At 37.2% G+C, this 25,096-nt stretch overlaps 4 protein-coding genes across 5 annotated transcripts in view; 2 read left to right on the plus strand and 2 right to left on the minus strand.

Moving 5' to 3' along the window:
- The first annotated feature begins 1,366 nt into the window (after positions 1-1,366).
- Positions 1,367-7,897, plus strand: LOC106950461 (telomeric repeat-binding factor 2-like). 2 transcript variants are annotated; one of them, XM_015037337.1, is made up of 13 exons: positions 1,367-1,580; positions 2,186-2,281; positions 2,530-2,660; positions 2,964-3,050; positions 3,404-3,544; positions 3,633-3,757; positions 4,441-4,968; positions 5,087-5,185; positions 5,704-5,823; positions 5,918-6,061; positions 6,322-6,401; positions 6,493-6,539; positions 7,455-7,897. In XM_015037337.1, the coding sequence occupies exons 1-13, from the start codon at positions 1,430-1,432 to the stop codon at positions 7,611-7,613; spliced, it is 1,908 nt and encodes a 635-aa protein (XP_014892823.1). In that variant the 5' UTR covers positions 1,367-1,429; the 3' UTR covers positions 7,614-7,897. The 2 variants fall into 2 exon arrangements, with proteins under 2 accessions (XP_014892823.1, XP_014892824.1); XM_015037338.1 differs by having other exon boundaries at positions 1,368-1,580; positions 4,450-4,968.
- A 131-nt stretch (positions 7,898-8,028) lies between these two features.
- On the minus strand, positions 8,029-10,659 carry nip7 (NIP7 nucleolar pre-rRNA processing protein). Its single transcript, XM_015037339.1, has 5 exons — positions 10,506-10,659; positions 10,308-10,394; positions 9,617-9,755; positions 9,361-9,501; positions 8,029-8,497 (listed from the first exon to the last, which is right to left on the minus strand). The coding sequence occupies exons 1-5, from the start codon at positions 10,559-10,561 to the stop codon at positions 8,378-8,380; spliced, it is 543 nt and encodes a 180-aa protein (XP_014892825.1). The 5' UTR covers positions 10,562-10,659; the 3' UTR covers positions 8,029-8,377.
- A 20-nt stretch (positions 10,660-10,679) lies between these two features.
- cdc42se2 (CDC42 small effector 2) lies at positions 10,680-16,863 on the plus strand. Its single transcript, XM_015037340.1, has 5 exons — positions 10,680-10,764; positions 12,681-12,931; positions 13,518-13,619; positions 13,703-13,781; positions 14,707-16,863. The coding sequence occupies exons 2-4, from the start codon at positions 12,878-12,880 to the stop codon at positions 13,775-13,777; spliced, it is 231 nt and encodes a 76-aa protein (XP_014892826.1). The 5' UTR covers positions 10,680-10,764; positions 12,681-12,877; the 3' UTR covers positions 13,778-13,781; positions 14,707-16,863.
- Positions 16,864-19,713: 2,850 nt separating this feature from the next.
- The window catches only part of irf1a (interferon regulatory factor 1a), a 12,494-nt gene continuing 7,111 nt past the window's right edge, over positions 19,714-25,096 (minus strand). The window contains exons 3-7 of the mRNA XM_015037342.1: positions 21,960-22,139; positions 21,693-21,866; positions 21,552-21,604; positions 21,295-21,385; positions 19,714-20,551 (exon numbers count right to left, since the gene is read on the minus strand). Coding sequence (XP_014892828.1) covers positions 20,433-20,551; positions 21,295-21,385; positions 21,552-21,604; positions 21,693-21,866; positions 21,960-22,139 — 617 coding nt within the window. The 3' untranslated portion in view covers positions 19,714-20,432. The remainder of the gene's footprint in view (positions 20,552-21,294; positions 21,386-21,551; positions 21,605-21,692; positions 21,867-21,959; positions 22,140-25,096) is intronic.

Raw genomic sequence — 25,096 nt, forward strand, 5'->3', positions numbered from 1 at the left:
AACATATGGCAGAGTTATTCATGCTCGGATAATTCTGTGTGATTTAATTTTAAAAGAGATCTTTGTGTGTTACTTGACTGTGGATGGTGGTCGAACGTAGTGAAAACCCATCTGTACAACACTATGCTCTCAAAGAGGGTTTTCCACCAAGGTCGCAGGTTAAAGTTGAAACTGATGTTTTTTTAAATGCAGAGACTTGTTGTCATGTACAGTAGCAGGATGGATGTTTTAATACATATTTATAGTTCCACCATAAACAGTTATGGGAGATTGGGTTCTCTGGCTAGAGGGAATATGTCTTCAAGAACAAAAATCATTCAGCTTTATAAACAAAGTATAAAAGTAATTATTAACAATATAAACTGAATGTTGAGTTTTATTTTTATTTAAATTGTGTCAAATTTTTTTTGTCATCCTTAATGCCATTTTTTTTCCATAATAAACTTGAATAAAATAACTTGTTCTCTGGACTGTGACTGTTTAAAAAAAAAAAAAAGAAAAGGAAAAGTGATTACTTATAGGGGATGCACAGATATGAAAATTGGGCCGATATTACTCTTGTCGAGGCCAATAACTTATGTTTACCAATATAGTATATATTTAGCTACACTTTTGACACTGAAAGTGACTGATCACACCACTTACATTATTTTTCTGCTTTGGTTAACACCTCATAATCCTGTTCTGCGTCATTATCACAGATGATCAAATTCCACATGGTCAACTTCTTCCCCCTTCTGAAACATAAAAGCAGCAAGAAAATGGAAATAAACAATAGTGTGAGCTCAGTTTTACTTATCGGATGAATAAGTAGAAATAGACATTAGCTAATGCAGATATGTCGTGCCTCCAGTAGGTACCACACTCACTGGTTTATTTCTAAAAAAAAAAAAAAAAAAACAATTCTGTGTGTCAAGTAGTCATTTGATTTAGATTTTCTTGAAAACAGTGAAACTGGTTTTGTTTGGGAATTAAATAAAAGTGAATAAACTGAAATGTAACTGCTTCTAAATAGGGATTGCAGGCATTGAGAAAATCAGAATATTTAACTACATTATAAATAATAAAAATAACTGGAAAACTCCTTTTTTATTTTTCATTTGAACATGTTTTCTTTCAGTCACTTTAAGACATTTTACAAAATCACTAAGCATGACAGCGTGATGGCTGGTCACACAAATAACATACAACATGGCTTGTACATTTTTGTAAAAATAATTGAATAAGAATAATATATATAGAATTTTAACAGCTGTATACTTAATTAATAAAATAATCCATTCAGCGCACTTCCGTGTCAAGGGCGTGTCAAAAATGGAGGTAGTTATTCGCAGCAGTTCACATAACGCTCGGAGGAGGCAGTATAGCGCCGGAGATCACTTTACCAACCACCATTAAACCGGAAGAAGAAGAGAAGTGAAGCGCGAACATGGCGGCAAACAAAAGTGTAAACATCGGTCAAGTAAAAGTGGAGGAGGTTGTTAACCGCTGGCTGGTGGAATATTACTTTTCTCTGACGGTGGAGTTCTTCAAGAACCAGCAGTATGCGGATTTTTGTGCTATTAGAGACATGCTGGACGGTAAGCACTTCTATTCTAAACTAGCTTTAACTTGCCTAGCTTCTCATGTCTGTCTGTAGTAACTTTAGCGTCAACAAAGTGAAACTACTGGTTGTCTATTAACTATACCAAATGTTTATTATGTTTGCGCTTAATGTTGTAGGACAGTTTCACATTCTCTAGCGTTGCAGACTGAAATGTAAACTTACTGTATTCATATTCTAGATTCAGCAAGCACCTAGCAAGAAGAGCGACATGAAACAACTGGGAAGTTTATGTGAAATACTTGTTTTATTTTGTGTTGCTTTTAACTAGACTCCTGCTATTGCAGACTTTTATTTCAGGAATATTATTTATTCCTCGTGTTTGTAAATTCCCAAATAATAATCCCTGCCACACAAGGTGTTAAGCCAACTCGTTTATTTCAGCAGTGAAATATGTATTAAATTACATTTAATACGTTACCATTTAGCCAAATTTGTGAACTTTATCCTTTATGTGATAATAATATGAAACTGCTTCATAATTTGCATCAAATGAACCTTAAATTAATTGGAAAAATCTTGAAGAGTAAAGGAAGGATTATGGATGTGGATTACTGAGTGTATAATTTCTGATCTCCTTAGAAGTCCTTGAACGTCCCATTGAAAGTGTTGATGACATGCCCTTGAAGATCAGAGTGTTGCAGTTCCTGTCTCGCATAAACGAAGGAGAAAAACTTGGTGAGTTCATTTTTTCATGTTATCAACACAAATGCATTTCTTTTAAGTGAAATGTTAAGAATAACTTGTGATATTCTCATAGTTTTGCGTATGTTGGTTTAGTCAATGCACTGGCAAAATGCCAGTAATAATAATATAATAATGAGATATTACTTGATCTTGTCTTTCATTTCGTTCCATTCGTCCCACTGTCAGTCCTGCTGTTATGGTAACCAAGCCTTGCAGTTATTGTTAATTCTGTCCCTCAGATGTGTGTTTTGAACCCGATCAGTCCAAAACTCCGCTGGAATCGGCCCTAAACTTGCTGGAAAGTATGAAGGCAAATTTCCAAATTCCTCAAGCTGATTTCAACTATGTATCCACATTAATTAAAGAGATGGTAGGTGATTTATTCACGTTTTTATATATATAAACTTGTTACTGTTCTGGTTTTGATACTTTTTTAACTCAAACACACAAAACATCCTTCTTTGCAAAGTCGGAGGCTACATCAGTTGTAATTGATAAGTCCGGCAAATCATCCGACCTCAGATTTAACCAGCAGTAGTAATTCTACGTATTGTAGTAGATAATTACTACTGCATATTGTTGATGAAGAAATGTGCTGATCATTTCTCTAATTAAAAACATGGGAGATATCCTGAAAAGGCAGTTTTGATCTAGCAATTTTTTTATTTTTTAGATCCTGGTGATTTTCATAAAGAATGGGGTATTTGATAAGGCAAAAGCTGCACTCACTCTGTACTTCCCCAGTCCAGGGAATGAAAAGGTAAGTCCACCCAATCAATCTTTAACATGTTCCCATTCTGCAGCTTCTAAACTAATATCGTAGATTATATAGTGTTTCTGCAATTCAAACGAAGGAATTGTGAACTGTCATTCAGCTCCCCTGGGTTGGAATATTTCTTGACATAACATAACATGTGGTTGAGGAACTAAATATGAGTTCAGTGATTGATGGGAAGCAGTAAATCCGCAAGCATTTTTTCAGTTCATTCAGTAAATCTCTGAGATGGTAGAGAAAACATGATTTTCCTGACTATTTGTGAACAGACAATCGTTACCTTCCTTGACTACAAATTTAAGCAGTTTCTTTGCTTGTCAACATCTGATTCTCCACAGAGAGCCACATTAATGAATCTCATCTGTCAGAAGAGTAACAAACACAAAGTCATCAACCAGATCAACTTCCCACAGTTTAGGAAGGAGATGCTGTGTTTTTGCCAGAAGCTCTGCCCTTTTACTGTCCCTTTTCTTCACAAGGTTTGCACACTGACAATTGAGTTTAAGACACCGCCTCTTGGACTTTTTGTTTTGAAGATGGTAGTATAAATATATGTGTGCTTAACAGGCTGCATTGAGCCTTGTTGAGTCACGAATTGAAGTTGAACGTGATGGAGCAGTGAGGAGCGACGAGCAGGAGGAAGCCAGTCCGTCATACAGCCCACAAGTAAACGGCTTTCAGTTCAGATCAAGGTAAGGAAAGTTTCAACTGCTTTTATGTTCTGAAATCTTTCTAATGACCTCTTTTGATTTTATTATTATTTATGCAGTGTTTATCTTGCCAGAGTTACTACACTTTTAAAAGACTTTAACCATATGAAATTTAATTTGACTAATGACATTAGTGTCACACCTTTCCAGTGACTGGAAAGGTGTGACACTAATGTCACACTGGAAAGGTGTGACACTAATGTCACACTGGAAAGGTGTGACACTAATGTCACACTGGTAAGGTGTGACTTTCCACCTTTCCAGGTCACACCTTTCCAGTGACTGGAAAGGTGTGACATTGATGTTATCTATATTTTATATAAATTTTATTCCATATCTTATTGTCAACATGATAAAAATCTAAGTTTCTAAAAGCAACTTTTTGTGTTTTTTAGATAAAAGGCATACCTCAAATTTGTGCATTCATCTGTCCTTTCATTTGCTTTTGTCTATCTGTTCTATTATCCATCCATCCATCCATCCATCTATTTTTCTTTTCATCCAACTGTTTGTGCATTCTAATGTCTGAATTTTGCCATTTCCATATTTAGTAACTATCTGCTCTCTAAATTTGAGATTCTATTAGATTTCAGAACTTTTTTGGGAATCCTGTTGTGTGGTTTTAAAACTTCAGTCATTTTTTTTTTCTTTTGGTTCTCTCCCACACCTTTCAGAAGGTCTATATTCATCCAGAAGAGCAAACTCGAAGTAGCCTACAAAGCCCTGGCTCAGTGCTTGGAAGAAAAAACATTTTCTGACTTGGAGCAAGAAGTGGAGGAAGAATCTCAGAAAAGAGTGTGCCTCAGCCTGGAGAGATGCACTGATTCTGTTAGAGGCGCCACTCAGAACTCAGAGCAAGAAGCCCTGTTTCAGAGAAAGTCAGTCAGCCCTATGGAAGCTTTCCCAGCTGACCAGATGACACAGACGGGCGGAGGGCGCCAAGCAGCAGCAGGGTCACTCTCAAAGACTCTCTACACGGTGGCCCGGTTTGTGGTCGAGCCGGACAGCCAGCCGAGCTCACAGTGCACAACGGCTACCGAGGACCTGGAGGTCGAGACGAGGACAACGGACTCTCCACAGATGCCGTCCCCATCAAATCAAGAGCTGAGCACCCTGCAGTTCTCAAATTCAGAAAGAGAACATTCGAGGCCCAGGAGAAAGCTTCCCAGGCGCGGCAGCAATTCAGCGAGCAGGTTAGCTTACCTCCATCTTCCTCTGTTAGTTGCTGCTTTTACATTTTATCCCAACATGTCTGCTTTCTCTTCTTTCTTTAAGAACTGTATGTGGATTAAAAAAACATATGTTTTTCAGAGCTTCAACTAGTTTCATCGAATGCTCATCAGACAGTGAAGGGGAAACCCCACCGAGTGGGAAAAAAGAACTGGAGCGGCCGAATGAATCATCCAGCAGGTACGTCCAAGTGTAGTGTCGCCTCACACTGACCTGACTTCAGGGAGTCCCAAAGATTTAGCAATTTTTCAGTTTGCAGTATTAGTCAGAGTAACATCTGAGTAAATTAAAATATCACTGAAAAGTTTTTACATTTCAGTCATTCGAATACAGAACTGAAAATCATGTATATTACAGATTTATTACACACACAATATTTAGCAAATGCTTATTTCTGATCATTTTGATGATCATAGCTTATATATTATGAAATCCTATCATTGAGTTTTCTGTAAAATCATTAAATGAAATCAAGTCAAAAATTTTATTGCACGGTACTGAAAAAATGTCTGGTCTGAACACTCACTGTCACCCTCTACAATTTCCAATAAGAAACGTTTATTAAGATTCCAACGTTAGTTTTGAACTAAATCACTGCATGAGTTCAATCTACTCATTGTCTGGCTGATGTCATCTGTTAAATAGACGAATATTTTCACTGTTGTTATGCTAAAAACATTGATTTACTTCCATGGCAGACAAGCCGACAGATCCAGAGAAGCGTCAGAAATCAAGGACGAGCAACAGGCGCACACAAACGTCTCCAAAAGTCCAAAGAAGCGACCGCTCAAATGGATATCCAAGAGTTCTAAAGCATGGTGAGAGGAATCACGTTATACATATGTTTAATGTAGTGTAAAATCTGAGTTGACTCAGGTCTGTGTGGGGAAACCTTTACTTCATCTTAACCAGTGACCCGAGCAGTGGAGAGCATGTTTGTATGTCAGACTCTTCGTTGGACACGTCGGCTGATGTGTCCTCTCCTGACGCTGTCCCTCAGAAGAGCTCCACTCCTCACAAAGATGGTCAAAGCAAGATTCCCATCAAATCGCTTTGGTTAGTGAAGCAGAGATAATCAGCTGCTGTCAGTTAATGAACATAAATGTGTCTTCATCCTTATCTGAAAGTGTAAAATCACCACATTGACTCTTTTTTTTGTATTTATATAAGAATTGATATATTATAAACTGTTATACGTTAATCAATGTCCTCTGCCATGTCGTTGTTTAATCCTGCATGTTTTTATTATGGGAAGTTTTTTGCTTTGCCAGTAAGAGGAAAAACTCAGTTTCTTAAAAGCTTCTTCATCTTTACAGGAGAGGACACAAAAATATAACGGAGGAAAAGGAGACATGGATCGATGAGGACTCCCTTTTCCCCTCCATAAAGAAAAGAGGTAATACTTCCTCAGCTATCAGAATCTAATCGATGCTAATCTGACTGTGAAAATCTAACAATATAAGCATTATTTATGTTTTCTACTACAGGATCAGGATCAAATGAAAGCACCATCTCAAATTCAGGAAACAGAAGGGTAAGCAATACGTTAAATAAAACAGTCAACTGAAAAGAATCGGTGCTAACTTAGGTTTTCGGTGTAGAAGTTCTTGCCCCTTTAACAGGTTTTTTTTTTTCACTTTTCAGTTCTTTTGCACATTTAAATGTTTGAACAAAATTTAAGACAAAAAAAGCTATTTAAACCAATGAGACAGGAAATAAATCCTGTCTCCCAAGCTCTTTTAATTTAAGTATTAAAAGTGATTAACTCAGCATTTCTGTTTAGTTCTACTAGTTACACACACTACTGCCAGATTCTCAAGAAATCAGCTCAAAAGAACCTGCTTGGCAATATGAAGCAGGTTTCTTTTGATGCCTTCAGTAAAGGAAATTGAAGATTGGACATAATGGCCTGGAGAAATAATCAAAACATTTTTTTTTGCTCAATTTTTAAATTAAACTGATTAATCATGTTTGGAACTTGCTTGTACTTTGTTTTGTTTTTATTTAGTGTTATAATGATCCAATTTGACTGGGTTTGATAAAAGTGACCGTTCTTCCTAACAGGTCACTTTTAACTACCAAAAACATGGACCCTTTTCTTTGGCAGTTGTTTTTCCCCCCACCAGGATGTTTCACATCTATATATGCGGCATAAAATGCTCGATAAATCAGAACAGTGCCAAGTATCCAATACGCTTCTCGTATCCTTCGGTAAAGTAACGTTTATTAGTTGGATCAAGGCAAATCCACCGATACTTTTGTGCTCAAAGGCCTTTTTAGGTAAACTGAACATCCTTGTGATTTTGTTGTCAGAGGCTTGGCGATACTCAGATTAAGCATTTAATCTGGAACTTAATTCCAGAAGCATACTTCTTAATTTAGATTAAAAGGTTTCAGCTTTTCAAAGCAGTACAAACCTGACCATCTTTTATTGTTTCAACTGTTGCAGAGGTGGACCGAGAGCGAAACGGAGAACTTAATTCAAGGGGTCAAGAAGTTTGGCGAGGGGAACTGGAGTAAGATAAAGGCGTACTACTCCTTTAATGAGCGCACCAATGTCAACATCAAAGACAGGTGGCGGACATTGAAGAATAAAAAAGTGGTTTAATTTCATTTTGTAAGATTTTCTTTTTTTTTTTTTTTTAATTCAAAGTTCAGTCCAGAAACTGTTAAGTTTGAATCATTTGTTTCCGTTTAGAAGTTTTTTTTTTTAACGAGCTGTAAAAAAAAAAAAAAGAAAAAACTGGATTAATTTGTCTATTTCTTGCTAAAGGAGTCATCCATGCTTAAGCAGTCTTACTTTAAAGGACTTTTGGAAAAGAATGGCACAGATTACAGCCCTGTGCTTTAAAGCATCTTGGTTTTCACAGGTAATAAATGACCAACAAATACATAAAAAGGCCAGTGTTTTTATTACGCCTGCATTAAACTTGTGATTGGTAAAGATATGAGGTCCCTGGTTCATGCTAAAATCCCCAGTTTATCATGGATAAAATAAAAGCGTAATCATAAAACCCCAATCACTGCAAGAGTAGGATAATTGGTTTATTAAGAGAAAAACATTTAGAGGGAAAAAAAAACAGCACCACCACCTTCGATTTGGTGATTTTTTTTAAAGGAATCCATAAAAGACTCCACATATTCCAGGTTTGCAATATAAAAATAACTCAATAGAAACATATCGGCGTTGTGGGACTGCAGAAAAATATTCTCCAGATGTGGATCCCACAGCAAGAAGAAGGCGACGCTCTCATCCCGCCAAGTCACAGTGAAATGTCACGTGGGCAAAACGAGGGGCTGTGACCTCCAGCTGTTCTGGACCCACATTTCTAAATGAGAAAATGAAAAACTGTCCATCCAGATGCAGGGAGTTTATGTCAGCGTGTCCTCGCTCCTGATGAACTCCCCCACGTCGGCCTGGTGGAACACAACGATGGACATGGGATCTACTCGCCGACATTCCTGTGTGGACTTGGCTGCTACTCCAAAACCCTGACAATAAAAGCAGGGAACATTCAAAGCTTTAGGTGAAGCAAGAACTTGGATACATTGTCTAATTTAAGTGAAAATCCCTCTGCTTCTAGGACAGTTTATGTTTAGTATGTCAGAAATTATTCTTAACCATTGAAAATTGTGAGGGTAAATTTTTAAATCATGCTAAATGCTCTCTGGAGCAGCTGTTTTTCAAACATGGAAAAACAGCAGCTCTCTGCAGCAAGTCATGGTTAAAACAAATGAGCTCAGAAATGACCTGCACTCAGCTCTGTTACCGGCTCCAGGGCCACATTTATAGCTAAGCAAAATTGTTTACACCCTAGCCAGATCATGAAAATAGAAAACTACACCAAGGTTTTCAGCAATATTAGATAGTTGGATAAGTATTTTTATCTTGGGCAACATTGGAGGTTTCGGCATGCCAGCGATTCTTCCCTCTCTTGCAAGATGCCTCTGTCATTTCCAGCAGGAAAACAACTTCTTGCTTAAAAATAACTTCAGATGTAGCAGTATAACTTTGCAAAGGTAGTTTTTAAAAATGTTATTTTTCAGCAGCTATTGACAAGTGCCAAACTTCAGAGTGAGTTGCTATTGTTGCTTCTGTTACATCATCAATTAACAAGCGTGAACTAATCCTATTGAACGCCTTGCAATCCTCTGAACGGCACTGACTTTTCTAGTCCTTCTAGAATAGGCTGAACTTTAATTGTTCAAAGAATGCTGCCACAGAATGAGGCGGACTTTTTAAAGTCACCTTATGGTAACCCAACTGAGCCTTTCCAGTCAAAATACTTTTGAAAAACAGGGTCCACATTCAAGTATTTTAAATGCAAAACAGTGGGAGTCAGAAATAAACTTACCAAAGGTACATCAGCCATGGAGTAAACCACAACTCCTTGATACTGCATCGTGTTTTCAGTAATTCTACCGAGGCCAGACTTCAGCACATGGTTCCCGTACAAGAAAGACTGCTCTGCTCCAGGTTTCACCCACACCTTGAACTGAGGACATGATAGTTTCAGATCATGTACGTCTGCTTTCAATTTTAACCAGTGTTGTCTCTGTTTTATCTCTACTCCAACTGGCATGGGAAGGAATCGTGCAGAGCATACACACCTTTGCATAGGGAGCCAGGAAGTCCAGAGCTGTGATGTGCAGGCGGAACTTCTTGGTCTTTGTGAATTTTCCAAAGCATGTTCCCACCGAAATAAGTTTGTCTCTGGAAAAGTTTGTGGTCAACTTGAGAATTTTCTCGCTGTGGACAGAGAAAGTAGTTCTCTATAAGATTCTCAGTTAACCAATGGCAAAGCTTTTAAGGGAGAGATGAGGAAAAGAATGCTGTTATCAGGAAAAAGAACATTTAAGCCAGAAAAGCACTTTGTTACACATAAGACAAAATAGAAAAATGGTATTCATTCGATATTTAAGTCAGCTCAAAGACTGAACATGATCAGTTTCAAAAAGATACAAATTTAACAACCATAATAGACAAGATCAGAAGATTTTGTCTTATTTAGCTGTGATAAAAGCTTTTTTACATTGTATGTATGGTGAAGAAAGTTGTTCTAGATGGTCATTTACAGTTATTTACAAAATGTATAAGTATATTAAATAATTTTTAATTAATGGCTTTTTAAATGAATGAGAAATGATTCTCTGATATTGAGAACTCCTTGGAGGAAGTACTTCCGTATATGTGAAAAACAGGTTTTGAACAATTTGAAACATGCCATCACAAAATACGTGAACAGCATGGAGCTCCATGTGCTAATGAAATAATTATATATTTGTATTAACCAATAATTACCTCATGTAGTATACACGGTCTTGATGTAGCCTGAAGCAATAGGTGCCATCGGGTCGGTCAACGAGAAGCTTAATGTTTTCCCCTATGCTTTTTGGGAAAGACATACAGTGATCACATGAATGCTAACATGCAAGCTAATACATATTATTGAAAGTTGCTCCCTTCCGGGCCAATGAAGATAATTTTAAGCTCACTTACTACTTTGATAGCTTCTCAAACATCGTTTTTGTCTCCTCCTCAGTTAACGGTCTCATTTTAGGATGTAAAGCCGTCTATTTTAGCTGGGAATGTGGGGTTTTTAGTCCGTAGAGGGGTAAAAACGTGGGTACCAGCGGAAGTAGTCACACTTTAAAGCGGAACTTGTCTTACGTAAACAGTCGGCACAGTTCCGGGTTTTTGGGGTATTCTGCTTTCAAGTCGAACTTGCCTTTCCCTCCGGTAAACCGACCACCTTCTGGTGAGTTTAACCTCTTAAATTTAAAATTAAAACGCCTTATGGATAGTTGACATGTTATTAGCAATATATATACGGACGCTTGTTTATTTTCAACCTAGTTTTACCTTCCTATTCTTGTCTTGGTAATCGGAAATGAGCTCAGTTAGCCTAGTAGGCTAGTAGCTGTCAAGAGGAAAAAAAACTCAGCTTCGGGTGCTAGCGAGGTTAGCATGTGAGCTAACCGTGGTAGCAGCTGACAGTTAACCCTAGTTTGCTGTTGACAGTCGCCCTACCCACCAAATAAATTGAAATTAGAAATAAATCTTGAATCAGCGGAATAGAGTCGGTGTTTAAAATCTAATTGTAGCTGTCACATTTATCATTTGAAGACGGGAGTCTTTTTTTGCCGCAGCGGCGCGTAGTTACATAACGTTCATTTGTTTGTAAATAGCAATTACTTTCAGATCACAGGCAGTAATACTTAATCCTTTAAAGATATCAGATGCAATTAGGACCAACTTTAAGCTTCTCTGTACTCGGTGCCAGCTAAGTGTATGCTTCTCCTACGCGCTGAGTGCGCACTGTCACTTCAATGTCAGCCGAGTGTTCTGTCAGCTGCGGAGTCAGTAACTCAGTTTTGGGAGAGCGACTTTGTCAGCAAACTCTTTGCATTTGAGGGAACACTTGATCCTCCTTTCACTGCCTGTTGGGCAGCAAAAACAGCTGATCCGGTTTTATAAAATAGGTTGGCGAATAATGTGCTACTTTATACAGAAATAGCCTAGGCATCTGTAAAAGATATGAATTAACTGAAGTTAAGTTTGACTAATGTTGGAAGAGTCGCGAGGTTTACAATAGTTGTACGTCTTATTTCATCCCCCAAATATCAAGTTTAAAAAGTCACTGAACCGCCTATCAGAGTCGCAGGAAAAAAGATAAATCCAAAACATTTATTGTAACCTCATTACAAAAAAAATGTTTCTGTTCATGAATGTTTAGTTATTTTAGTCTTGTACATTTCTTTCCGGGTAAGGGATGTCGGATGTAATATTTATGACGGCTCATTGCAGGCTTTTAAATTTTCTGTTTGTTTTTATGAGGTGCAGGAATGTCCGATAGCTGTGAGTTGTAAGATGAGAGCATAATCTGAAATTACACGTTCAGCCAGTTGGGGTAAAACCACCGAGTCCCTTTAGACAGCTCAAGTATTTAACATTTGAATTAGATTGAAGTGGCTAGGCCCTGTAGGTTGAGGCTACAGGAGTTCAATTTATCATTATGCCATCCTTGTCGCTTTCTGTGTGTTTTTTTCTCATCTTTCATAGTTTGACGAAATCTTTCTTTCTGGAGTTTGTTGGCCTCATTCATTTCTCAATCAACATTTTTGAGACTTCATTAAGCACAACAGTGTTTGTCTTATCTCCTCAGTAACCCCCTAACTTTCATTCAGACTTGATAATCCAGTACACTGCATCAGCTAGAGGGAGCATTGACATTTGATCACTTGTTTGTTCAATAGGATGCTTTACTAAATCTGTAAAGCTAATAAGAGCACTGAAAATGTGCTGATCATTGTAAAACCTCCACCAGAAGCTAAAGAAACTCTTAGCTTAACAGCTTATTCAGCTTGTGGGAGAGTGACTAAGATCTCAGAAGTTGAGAGAGTTTCTCTTTTTACTTGCTTGCACGGGGTTGAACTTTTTATAGCCAAGATAAATGACATTTACATGGTGTATTGTGACAATAATCCTGAAATATTCATCTGTTGAGTGATTTTATTTTTTTTAAATGTCAAAACAAAGAATACAAGAATCAGTAGCAGAAAATAAGGGCGTTTTCTGCTGAATTTCCCCTACCACATATAAGGATCTAGTTCACGGCTAGTTGTGACACATTTATCGCAGTAATTAATTTATGCTTTTTCACTCTTCACACAGGTGTGTTCGCTCTCCTGTTATTTTTTTCTGCGGAGCAGTTCTTGTGCCAACACTTTACTCCAAAGGAACCAGCAGCTCTTCTGTCAGCAGTTTCCGGTGGGTGTTTGTGACTCTGGCAACGGCGAACAGGAAGACAGACGCTGAGAGACGTCTGAGCTGAGAGAGGAAACTGCTGCGGCTTCTTCGTCTGCCTCAGGATGACTGAGTTCTGGGTTTGTTTCAGTTGCTGCATTGCAGAGCAGCCGCAACCAGTGAGTGAGACATTTCCTCTGAAAAATAACTGTTCCTGGCTTGATGAAGCCTTTGAGTTTAAGTGGATGCGTGTCATTTTTAAGAAGTTATTCAACTGTAAGTTTTGTGCTGTGGTCGGACATGTTGCATTTTAACCTGCTAAAATAGCTTCAGATGTGAGTGGGACAAAACATGCATTTCATCTAATTTGAAGGAAGGAAGTTGTAAAATGAAACGAAATGAACATTTGTTTACAATGACTGCAGAATAATAATATATCTAGGGAGTTGGATGGAAACCAAGTAAAAAAAGGAAGAAATTTTGTACAACTAATGTTAAATTCTGCTTTTAGAGTGAAGAGGAAACACAGGGAATCTGAATAAATTTAGACCTATTGGTGCATTTGTTTAGCTCAACTTCCAGCCATTTTGAATACTATGTAATTATTAATGTTGCCACCTTCTGATTTTTAATTGTGTGTTTTTGATTAACAGAAAGTAATTTTTAGAACATTAGTCACAATTGCTGTTTGGATGTTGTATTTAATGCAGTGCCAACTTTAGTCTAAGAGGTTTGAAAGAATATATCTGTTTGCATTTTCTTCAGAAACGGCGGCGACGAATCGACCGCTCCATGATCGGGGAGCCAACAAACTTTGTTCACACCACACATGTAGGCTCAGGAGACATGGGCCTTGGATTGCCATCAGTAAGCTTCATTCACTGCCCACAGTTTAATCAAATGAACTCACCACACTGTGACCATTGCTTAACATTTCCATCTTTTTGTAGGTAGATCTTGTTCAGGCCCAGATGAAGTCTAAAGGAGGCTACACACACGGTGGCTCAGAGGGTTCTCAGTTGTAGTGAGGTGAGATGGGTTTGCTTCAATCCATTTATTTTTTTTTCTATTTGCTTGTAATTAATAGAATCTGCAGTGTAGATTATTTTAATTCTTGAGAACAAACAAGACAAATCAATTCTCCTCCTCATGTAATTTTCAAGAGTGTTTCTTATCAGAGCAGAGCAGCATTCTTGATAAAATCTGATAAGTAGGTTGCAATGTTTAATCCGGTCATCTCCTTTGAAAGCTTCCTCTGCCTCTTTTACTGCAGTGTGTAAAATAATAACAACTCAAATCAACATGTCCGCTCTGCAGACTTTCTGATACCGCAGCCTTTGGGCTTTTCGATTTAACACATGAATAAACATCTGCTGTAGAGCTAAAAGTCTTTGTTTTGACCCCACCCATGCTATGTCTCAGCATTGATGGCACACAGCTGCAAGCTGCTCTTGTGTGTGTTTGTGAGGAAACTGGAGCGATGCTCCACAACGCATTTATTCTGTGTCTGATCATATTATACTGAGAAAATTCTCCCCAAATGGGATAAAACAAAGTTTATCCCCTATTGATAAACTTTGTTTTGCTGAAAACCGTTTCAGCTTATCTTGAGACACTGACTTAGCTGTTAGTAGAATGTGTTTATGTATTTATTTTATTTTAGTATCACATATCGGGTTCTAAACCGTGACATGTCTTCTTTTTTGTTGATGTGGCACTCTGCCTTGTTTTTAAACTCCCATTTCACATTCCTTTAGTTGCTCCTCTCTTTTAATTAAACTGCTGTTTATTCAGCTGAGCTAGGATAACAATAGCATGCTTGAGAGAGAAACTGTATTTTAACTAGAGGTCTAAAAACAGAACCAATTTAACAAAACAACTTCCAATTTAATGTAGACATTGACTTCCAGTGCTGCAAATCCTAATGTTTCTTCCTGATTTTTTTCCCCCACAGCTCTTCAGACTTGTGAAAACTACTGTTGTTTTATGGAAGAATTAAAAAAAGAAAAAGAAAAAGCAGTTCTGTCTGTAACGGACCCAGGACCAAAAAATGAAACTACTGCTTTTCCAAGATTGTGTACATATTTTTTATTTTCCATTCCTCCTCTTTTTTTTTCTTTTTTTTTTTTTAAATGAAAGCACTGCTTTCCATTTGTTGCCATAATGTTGCACTGTAAGGAGCAAATGTTAAGGGTAGATTAAGGTGTTTAGAGCTCATATCGTCAGTTGGTTGTATGCTTGTGTGTATGCATGAGAAAACATTTTCAGAAACATTTGCTGTTGTAGCCCACTGGATGCCTGTAATTTATTGATTTGATTTGTGAACGGACCTCATGGTGGCTGGGCCACACTGAATATGTAGAACGTTCAGTTTCTTCTTCATTCTCAGAGGTTTATCAAACGACAGATTAAAATTAAGCGAGGCATAAAGGTTCAGATTTTTATTCTGAGAATTGCTCTTGCTTTTCTGAGTCGCTTTCAGGGTTGAAGGTTGCTGGTTTTGTAATAAACTTGAAAACGAGTGGATACACTGGACTATACGTTGTACACACACATCCTTAGGGATTTCTCTTTAGTTTCAACCATTTCTTTTTAAAATCATTCAGATTGAAGCTTAATGGAATTTTAATAACCTATGAGCTTCCTCATCTGCCTTCCTAAGTAATGTTTATTTTTTTAAATGTTAGAAGCACATTGCTGCAACAACCATGCTTGTAGTGTTTTATAGAAAAAGAAATCATTTTTAAAAACGATGCGTTTTGTTTCCGTCATTGTGCACAAACTGTAGGCAAATAATGACACTTGGTTCAAACAGATCGCAAGGGCGGACTGTTCCTCTGAGGTCGGTTAGTGTTGCAGACTTTGACAGATTTAATGTAAGTTGTTCATCCGGTTAAATGTAACTGATTGTATCTTTCACCAGCACACCAAGAAGTCCCAGTTTATCTGACTGGTAATCCCTGTTTTAGTGTGGCGTAATTCTGTCCCCCATGAAGTTCTCGGAGCGTCTTACGTAGAACTGAGCTCACACGTCTCTTAAAGTTGTCATACGTTTTGTCTTTAGCTGTTTTAGTTTCTCATGTAGACTTTAGTAAGTTTTCGTTATTACAAAAAAGTATTATTCTCGTACCGTGTAGGTACAGATCCTCTCCCACTGCTGTAGTTTTCCTTTCTCTTTAAAGGGTTTGCCATTTCCACAAGCACACAAACTTTCCTTTAAAGGGGAAAAGTAAACAAATGCAGCTATTGTCTGACTCTGCTGGTTGTTCAGTGATCAGGGTGGATTTTGCATCTTTTGTCTAACTTTTTTTTTTTTTCTCACTTGAGATGGACCTTTTTGTTATTTCCAAATCAATAACTACTGAAAATTTAATCAGAAATAATAAAAAAAAAATATTTAAAAATCAAGGAGGCTTTAATTTTGTAAACATTGTCGCATTTTGTCTATACTATGATTGAATGTATTGGGTGCAGCATGCTAAAAGGTACAAAAGAACTCAAATTTTAACATTGGTACCAGCCATTAGAAAATGCAGTGTAATTGTAAATCCATCAACAGCCTTAACTTTTCTCTTTTGGACTTATTACATGACAGATTTAATGAAATTAAGTCAAGTCACGTTTAGAAAATACTATTTTGACACATCGGCCTGTTTCCTTTGTATTGTCTGTGTAGTGATTCTCTGTAAAACAGACTTTTATGTAATTTTTATTTTTTTTTTATCCACAGAAATCTAAGACATGAAGTAGTCAAACTGGCATTGCAGTACATTTGTGTGACCAGCAGGCTGTGCTAGTGGACTGCTTGAATGTGACAAAGTAGATCAATCGTTTTGGGATACCTTTCATGACTCATGATGATGCTGTACATAAGATAAGTGATGTATAAAAGTGATGACTCCGTGATAAATATATGTATCCACATTCATGCCTATTTTCTGTTCTGTAAGCTGTTACAGGGAAGGTAGAGTCGGCACAATGTTTTTCTTTTTCTCAGGACTTAACTTCATGTAGTTCCCACTTTAAAGGGATATTCAGCTGTTTGTTTTTTTTGTTTGTTTGTTTTTTTTTCCTTTTCTGGGTAAATAAATGTTATATGTTGTCACACCAACTTGCATTGTCTTTGTCACTTCAGTGTAAGGCACTAATCAAAAATGTCCCCAGATGGCATTAAATCAATACTAGCTTTCTCCAAATTATCTGTTTGCACGTTTAGACATAATAATTAGCTTTAGCTCGGGCAACTTTGTTCCCTCCGTGTCTGGAGAGTGTTTGACTGCAGCTTCAGTCGGATTGCATATGAGTACTTAAACTCACAAAGTGTAGTATTAGCTCTAAGTGACTTTTAGGGGCTAAACAACATGCTGCAGTGAAACTAACTCAAGATGAACTCAGAGGGTAAATGATGGTCTCTGAATGAAGTTACAAGAGCTAAGTTCTGTAGCCAAGTGAAACAACAGCCTGGTTACGTGAGAAAAAGTGACACTTGCACGACACCAGCATGGATTGCTATTATAAAATAGTTATTCTAGTGACAGCTGTTAGGAGGAACTTGAAGAGACATGCTTTTGCACATCCGAGTAACAATCCTCATCACAACCTGAGCAGAACAACTCTGCGGATCTATCAGAATGCTGACAGAATTTCGGCATTTTGAGCTTTGTTACAAGTGGTAATTCATCACTACGGTGAACTGCAAGTAGATTGGCCAAAGGGGAGGGAGTCGAGGCTGGTTCTTCAAATTTCCACCGTCCAACTCCAGGTTTGGACCTTCTAAGACAAAGATGAGACCAAATGTTTGGAGTTTGACTAATGTTTTTGACTGTTTTCTCACCAGATTTGTGCTGCCCCATGGATGTTGTTTTTCATATAAATATGAAAATTATGAATATTATGAATATTATGAATAATATAATAATAATATATAATATTATGAATATTAAATTTTCTCCCAAAACGTTTAACCTATTTGACTTTTGAAAACATGGAAAAGGCAAACTTTAGTCATTACAAATAGAAGATTTTGCAGTAGATGCAATTATGACTTCTTCATTTCAAACTATTTATTGAAACAATTTAACTATGATGGTGGCTATATCACAACAAACATGGCTGAGCCTCGGTAGCTTGTCATGTGCCCTTAAGTCATCAATTACTTCTTGAAAATAGCATGTGACACATTTAAGTCGGTTTGCCTGTTCACACATGACTTTCTAGTCATGAAAGACTAGCCTCAGGTCATGGAGACTCCTGATTACAAAATCCCATGAGTGTTTTATGAGATTCAGGACTGGAGAAGATGCAGGACATTCCACTTGAGGTACATCCACAATTGTTCCTCAATCTTTCAACTTAAGTGGGGAAAGCATTGGAAACCATGAAGGTGAAACCAGGTCTCATCTACTCATTCAGAGGCACAATGACTGATTAATGATCTAGTATCAACCTCTCACAATACCCTTTTCGAGGTGTATGTTAGTGCTAGCTGCCCAGACTGTAACACAAAAAACCCTCCAAAGATTTGTCTGGTGAAAGCACTGCTTAGTTGTTGAATAAGATGCTTCTTGACATTCCCAACAGCATCGGCAGGCATTGTTTTATCGTCCATGTGAAACTACAGCACTGAGGCTCACTGGTTCTTCATCCAAAGCAGACGTTCCCTGGCCCATTCAGGGGGATTATGCCTGTGTCACCTCACAGGTCATCTGGCATGTAGACCATGCCAATATCTTATTTTCCTTTTCTCTTTTCCTTTTCGGGGTCGCTACAGAGAGTCATTGGTCTCCATCCCTATCATCTGCATCTTCTTCTCTCACACCAGCTACTTTCATGTCTTCTTTCACTCCATCTATAAATATCCTTTTTGATCCTCCTCTAGGCCTCCTGTCTGGCATTTCGGTAATCTTTTACCAATATACTCACTATCCCTACTCTGTGCATGTCCAAATCATGTCAATGAATGCAGTTTTCAGTTCTTTAAATGTGTCTTTACTTGAGTGGTGTTTACCATCTGGATCCATGGGGTGCTGTTCACAAGGAAGTATGTAATGTGGACAAAGGGTATTTACTTCTATCCTTTGTTATGACTGAGCCTCAGTTCCTCTAAGAGCATCCTGTTTAAAGTTTTGAAATATCCAGGCACAGTTAGATTGATTGATTGTTTGTTTCTATCTTGTTCTCAGGCTGTCAAATGTGAAAAGATCGAAGAAGAGGACGGTTTAACTCCAAGCTGGCTTGGAACAACCAGAACATTTGGTGCTTAATTCAAAGACCAGGCAGTTGTAGTAATTTTAGGGGTTATTTACATTGCTAAGAACAGCATGTAATGCAAGAAGTCCTGAAACACTGAGCAGCTGAACACCTGCGTTCAAAAGTTAAAAGAAGCTCTAATTAATTTAATCTGTAAATTGTATGATGCATTTTAGGCCCATTTAAAAATTTTATCAGAATGCCAAATATACTGTATATTTCTTAATTTTGAGTATGAGTATTAAAATAACTATAAAGAGCCACAAGACTGAACATAGATGAACAAGAAAGTTGTAAGAATTGACATATTCCCCATTAATTGAGATGATACATATTTTGTGCATGAATTTGAACAGCCAACGTTTGAATAGTTACATAACTGCTGCGCACAGAAGTTGGTGTAAGCCTGGCTCTGTCAGGTCATGTCTCATTTGACTTCTGTTCTAACTGGATAACTGTTGGGTAACTTTCCTTTACTAATGGGGCAATTGAAAATTAATTGCTGTGACTAAGCCCAGAAGCACAAATAAACTCATTAAAAGCTACAAAATAAAAGACTGGCAGTAGATTATAATGCTGCTCCATGTTATAAAAACCACCTCATGTCTACTTAAAATCAAAACTCTGTTAAAGGAACTGGGAAAAGGCATATTAACACTTGATATGTGGTGTAACAATGTACAATAGATGTGAGTGAAGGAAAATTCAGCAATCAAAATTGGGCACAATTAATTTTTCATTCATACTTCACAGTAAGGGCATAAAACTGGTGGTCAAATTAACATAAACAAAAACAAAATCAGACAATTACTTCTTAAAAACCAGCAACAATAACAAAACAAAAAAAAAAAAATCACAAAGACAAAGAATCACAATTTTTTTATGACTTGCATAGCAAAATGAGGCTGAACTCAATTTTCTTGGTAAAAAAAAAACAACAACAAAACAAAAAGAGCAAATTATGAATTGAGTTTAAAAACACAAACACACACATTATCATGTTTCTTATTTTATTTTCCTGCACTGACTTAGTTGTTATTAGTAAAAACATCCAGAGCCAGTCAAAAATAGACAGGAGATCAATACCAAATCCTGCGCTTGGGTGAAATCTGATCTGTTTACCCTGAAAGCTCTGCTGCTGTTCAGTTGGAGTCTTTTTAATGAGTCTGAGTCATTGAACCAGAGTGAACACAAATGATGATAGCAGCATTAAAGCTTGGCTTGGAACCAGATCCTCTCATTCCAGCGTTCCCAGCACGCAGGCTGATTGACACAGCAATAACGTCCGTTGCTCCCCAGCTTTATTTCATTCAGCTTAGTAACTTTGCAGTCGGCTCAACAGAAACAAGGAAACAACCAGAAGCACATGAAGGAAAATGTCATTTAAACAAATACGTTGATAAATACAGAACAAAGGGAGAAGGCAAACAGCTACAGCATCAGTGTTTGCTGATGTGTGGACCAGTCTGAGAGTTCTTTGACGTAGTTTGGGCCGAACAGATCGCCGTAGTTCTCCGTCTGTAGAGGATACGGGTTCTCCTCACCGGCGCCTGGGGGGTTCACAGCAGCATTAAAATCAGAGTGTTGACGTGGATTTGATTCAGTCAAACCCTCGTCAATATGGTTGCACTTGGACCAGCATGTCTTTTCCTAAACAGAATCACGATCTCAAAATGAAAGCAAAATGCAAAGCAATCATATTTTGCTTCATGAATTTATATTTCTTTAAATTTTTTTGTTGTTTCTTATGCATCGAAACTGTTGTTCTGTTCCAAAAACAAAACTCTTTAAGAGCAATTTTTTTTTTTTTTTTTTTTTGCAAGACTGACAAATGCAAAACCATGCCCTGCAACATGGTAGCAACAGAGTATTGGCATGTTTCCTTTAAATAGTTATTTTATAGTGTAGAAAACAATATCATATAATAATTGATTAAACTTGCTCAGGAATATCTCAAATAGAGATTTGAAGTTATTCTTTCTGACTTTTTTTTTTAACTTGTTCCTCCTGAACCATTACTGGTTTTCTCAGCTCTGAACACAGTGAAAGTACAAATTTATTAGCTGCTAATTTATGAATCTTAAAAAAGACAGTATTTAATTGTGTGAATGTGCATGGCTGTTTGTTTCAGTAGCTCACAACGCACTTGCTGTTTGGAATTATGAAATAAAATGATAGATTTTTAATAGCAGAATGTCATCATGTTTAGGAATCGATGACACTTTGTATAATAATCAAATTTTATGAACAGAATGAAACTGAGGTCAAAAGAAAACAGAAACAAGTGCCGTACATTGCGGTTGTTCCCACTGAGTGTGTGTCCTCCATCCTCTCTGCTCCCATGTCTGGTTCCAGACGTCAGTGCTGCCTAAATGGTCCATCAGCTACAAGAGACAAAACACTCAGATAAAAAAAAACATACAGGGGAAAATATATATAATATGTCTTAAATCTGTCAAATGGATCCTTAATTTATAGTAGCCTTTTCAGGCAACTGTTGCTACTTCATCGTTTTTTAGCTCCATTTCTGTCAGAAAAAATAATACTTACCTTACAGACAGCTTCATTTGGTTCCTGCTCCACAGGTTTGGATTCCCACATTCCTGAAACAAAACGATACTTATGAATCTTCTATAACTGAGAAACATTGAACCCTTCAATCTAGGAAAGACAAGGCACTATATAACTCACCTTGTACTTCAGGGCTGTTGAAGCTGTGTTGTACACAGGTCTCCACCTTATGTGGTGGGTCTGTAACAGGTAGTGCTGTTGTAGGCTGCCAGGTTTGCTGTGAGGTGTATGTGTCATCACTTCTGGAGTTTTCTAAACCTCTCGGCCTCTCCTGCGGTCTGTTGAACAGTCCCGCTGATGCGAAGAGGAGAGCAGGATTGAATTGAGAGGTGGGTAAGAAAGGCTTTTAAGAAATGAAAAGGGTGTCGCAATTTATAAGTTGCTTACTTCTCCTTCGTCTGCGTGTTTGAGAGCTGGGCAGCATCCTGTAGACTCTGTAGGCATTGCTGCCTCGCTTCCTGCTGTGCTCCCGCAGCTCACAGATGTCAGGGAGGGAATTCAAGGCACACCGGAAATTTGCTTTCCATGTCTTGGGATCTGGCTTGTCTCTGCCTGGACGGTACTTTCCTGACACAAACGAAGAAAGAGGTAAATGTTAGTGACGGGAGCTTTTAGAACTCGTAGATGGCTACTTTCCTGCAAAACAGCAATTTATCCCTCAAGTTATTGTCAAAACCAATGTGAATAACTTAACTCATAAATAAACTAATCAAGAAAATGACATTTTTGTCTGTTCATAAGTATTAAGATGTTTGTTTGTTTTTTTGGTGCTAAGATCCGGCTGGCTAGCTGCACAGGAAGCCTAAGAAGTGAGGTTAAGGTTACCTCTAACCCTAAACTGGCCTAAAGGGATTTCTGTTACTTGTACCAGCCATGAGGTGGGTAAACAACAACACAGCTCCATAGTGACCTGTTTCTGTAGAAACTATACTACACACCTCAAATGTATAATTACTATGAGGAAGCAATTATAGCAGCAGGAAAAGGTTTGAAGCACACCTGCAAACCTCTATTAATTTCTGTCTTTCCGGGTAGCTAGTCATAAGGTGTTACTTTATGTGTCATGATATGGCATGACACAAAAACGTAACGCATGCCTTTAAAGCAAAATTTTTCCTCATTATTCATTTCCCTGTCAGATTTAGCTTTAAAGTAATGCTTTAATTTTATCTATTTATTTATTTCGAACAGACAGAAAAGACAATCAAGAAAAATAGAAAAACAAAATAAAATAGAATGAAACAAACTTAAGAAATAAAATGTAAAACAAATTATTTTGCCCATGTGACATGCACATTTTATATTTTCTGTTTGAAAATTTGATCAGCATGATCATTTATCACCAAAGATCAATGTTCACATACAACAAGACAGAGATCTGAAAAAATCTGGTTGCAAATCAGAAGAAAAGGTTTGATTGTTGTAATACTACTATAGTTCTTTTTTTTGTTGTTGTTCATTGAATTATTGATAAAAATAAAAGAAAAATGTGTTAATTTTGAATCTAATCATCCTTTTAAAATCTTTTTTTATATGTTTCAGGAGATGTTTGTCTCACTTCTTAACAGAAACACACGTCTTACTTGAATAAAATACATTTTAAATAACAACCTGCCAGGTTCATGAACAATTTATGGGTTAAGTGTAACGACCGTAACCAGAGTAACCAGAGTAACTGCCTCTCCTCAGTCTTTGATTTATTTGACACGGTATTGTTAATTAGAAATAAAAACATTCCTATAATGAAAATAGTCAGCACTACTTTGTAGAGTCAGACCTTAAGATTAATAGATGTAAATATGAACAAATGATGACTGATATGACTCTCCATGTTGTTTTCAGAGATGTCATTTCACAGCCTTCAGTTGATGCCAGCAGAGAAATGAGAGTTCAAAAGTTTGGACCTCTCCTCTATCTCTGGCACTTTTGAGTATACACTGAAAAGCTTTCTTAGGATTACTGGTTGAGTGTTAAAACTGCTGTCTTTGTACATCTTGTGTCGTTATAAATCAGGTTCAAACTGAAGTGGCAGCTCTGCACTGTTGGCTCCTCAAAGGTGTGTTCTAGTCACTGTTCTTTACGATCTCCCTCAGACGAAGATCCAGATGTACTCCATAGGGCTTAGTTAACTGCCTAGTTTAATTGACTGCCTAGCAGAAATGACGAAATGGCAAAGTACCAAATTTCTCTTGATGAACACAGACATAACAGACACCATGATATTGTCCCTGATTACGTGACTCATCTAATGAGCATATATTTCAGCTTTGTAAGCTCTTCTATACAACTGAGCGTCGGAAATCTGGGTGTTGGTTTTGAACAGTTCAATAGCTCAGTTCAATGAATAGCTTTTATTTCTGAACTGAGACAGAGGTTGTGAAATGTGGAGATGTTTAGACTCTCCTAGATTACCATAATAGATTTCCCTATTATATCAAATCAGCTGCAGATCAACTTAAGACTGTGCAAACTGCATGCAGCTCTTGTGATATTATCAGGTACAAATAAAAGAGCTCACATCTTTTCAGCTTTGAGTTCTCCAGGCTGTTGAGCATTTAATCTTAGTTTTGATTTTATTTTGAAAAACCTGGCTCTTCCATTTCCAGGTCAAAGGGTTTTCATCGTTCCCGCTCATCCTGCAGTAGCGTTGTGGATTGCATTTTGAAAATCTGTTTCTTCAAGGATATGACTGAAGCATTTTTTTTTTAAAGCAGCTGGATATGTTTTTATATAGACAAGTAAAGAATAGCTCTGCAACTTTTATTTTATTTAATTTAGTATGTTTATTTTTCATTTTGTTCTAGTAATTTTGTCAATTCAATATTTTAAGCATGTTCTTTTGTCTTTTTTCTTCTTGTTTTACAGCAGTTTGTGATTTCTATCTATTCAGAGTATGAAATACATAAACTGTATTTTCTTTCTTACTTACTTGAATTCTACTTAATTTGTAATATTAATGAATATGCAGACTGACACAGTTAACATGGTGAATAATTTAAATATTTTTAGGGCAGCATCATTTCATGAATAAACATATACCAAACAGACTGTGCATCATGTCATCCTGACTAATTGGCTTTTCTCACTGCAGGAAAAAGACGAGCAAAAATACCAAAACCGAATATACAGCGACTGAATCGGCGGCACATAAAAAACATTCATCGGTGCTGTGGATGAACGTAGACATTGACCTTTCTTGAAAATGTTTCATTAATCATTTGCTTCCTTGAAGGGAACTTGTAGATGCAAAAAATGTTTTTAAAAAAAGCAAGCACTGAGAAGGCTGAGCAGGAAGAACCTCCAGTGACCTGTCAGTTAAATATGCTTTGAACATTCCTCCAAATATGAACAACGGTGAATGAATGCCCAGACTGACAAGAATTCAGCCATATTTAGCAAAATATGGATATCCACTGTGGTACTTATATGTGTCAGAAACTAGGCTGAACCTTTGTTAAAAAAAAAAAAAAAAAAAAAAAAAAAAAAAGGTTTTTTTCCTTTTAAAAGGGGGCGGAAAATAACAA

This window comes from Poecilia latipinna, unplaced genomic scaffold, assembly GCF_001443285.1.
Source record: "Poecilia latipinna isolate Pla-1442-1.1 unplaced genomic scaffold, P_latipinna-1.0 Scaffold402, whole genome shotgun sequence".
In the NCBI taxonomy this organism is placed as follows: domain Eukaryota; kingdom Metazoa; phylum Chordata; class Actinopteri; order Cyprinodontiformes; family Poeciliidae; genus Poecilia; species Poecilia latipinna.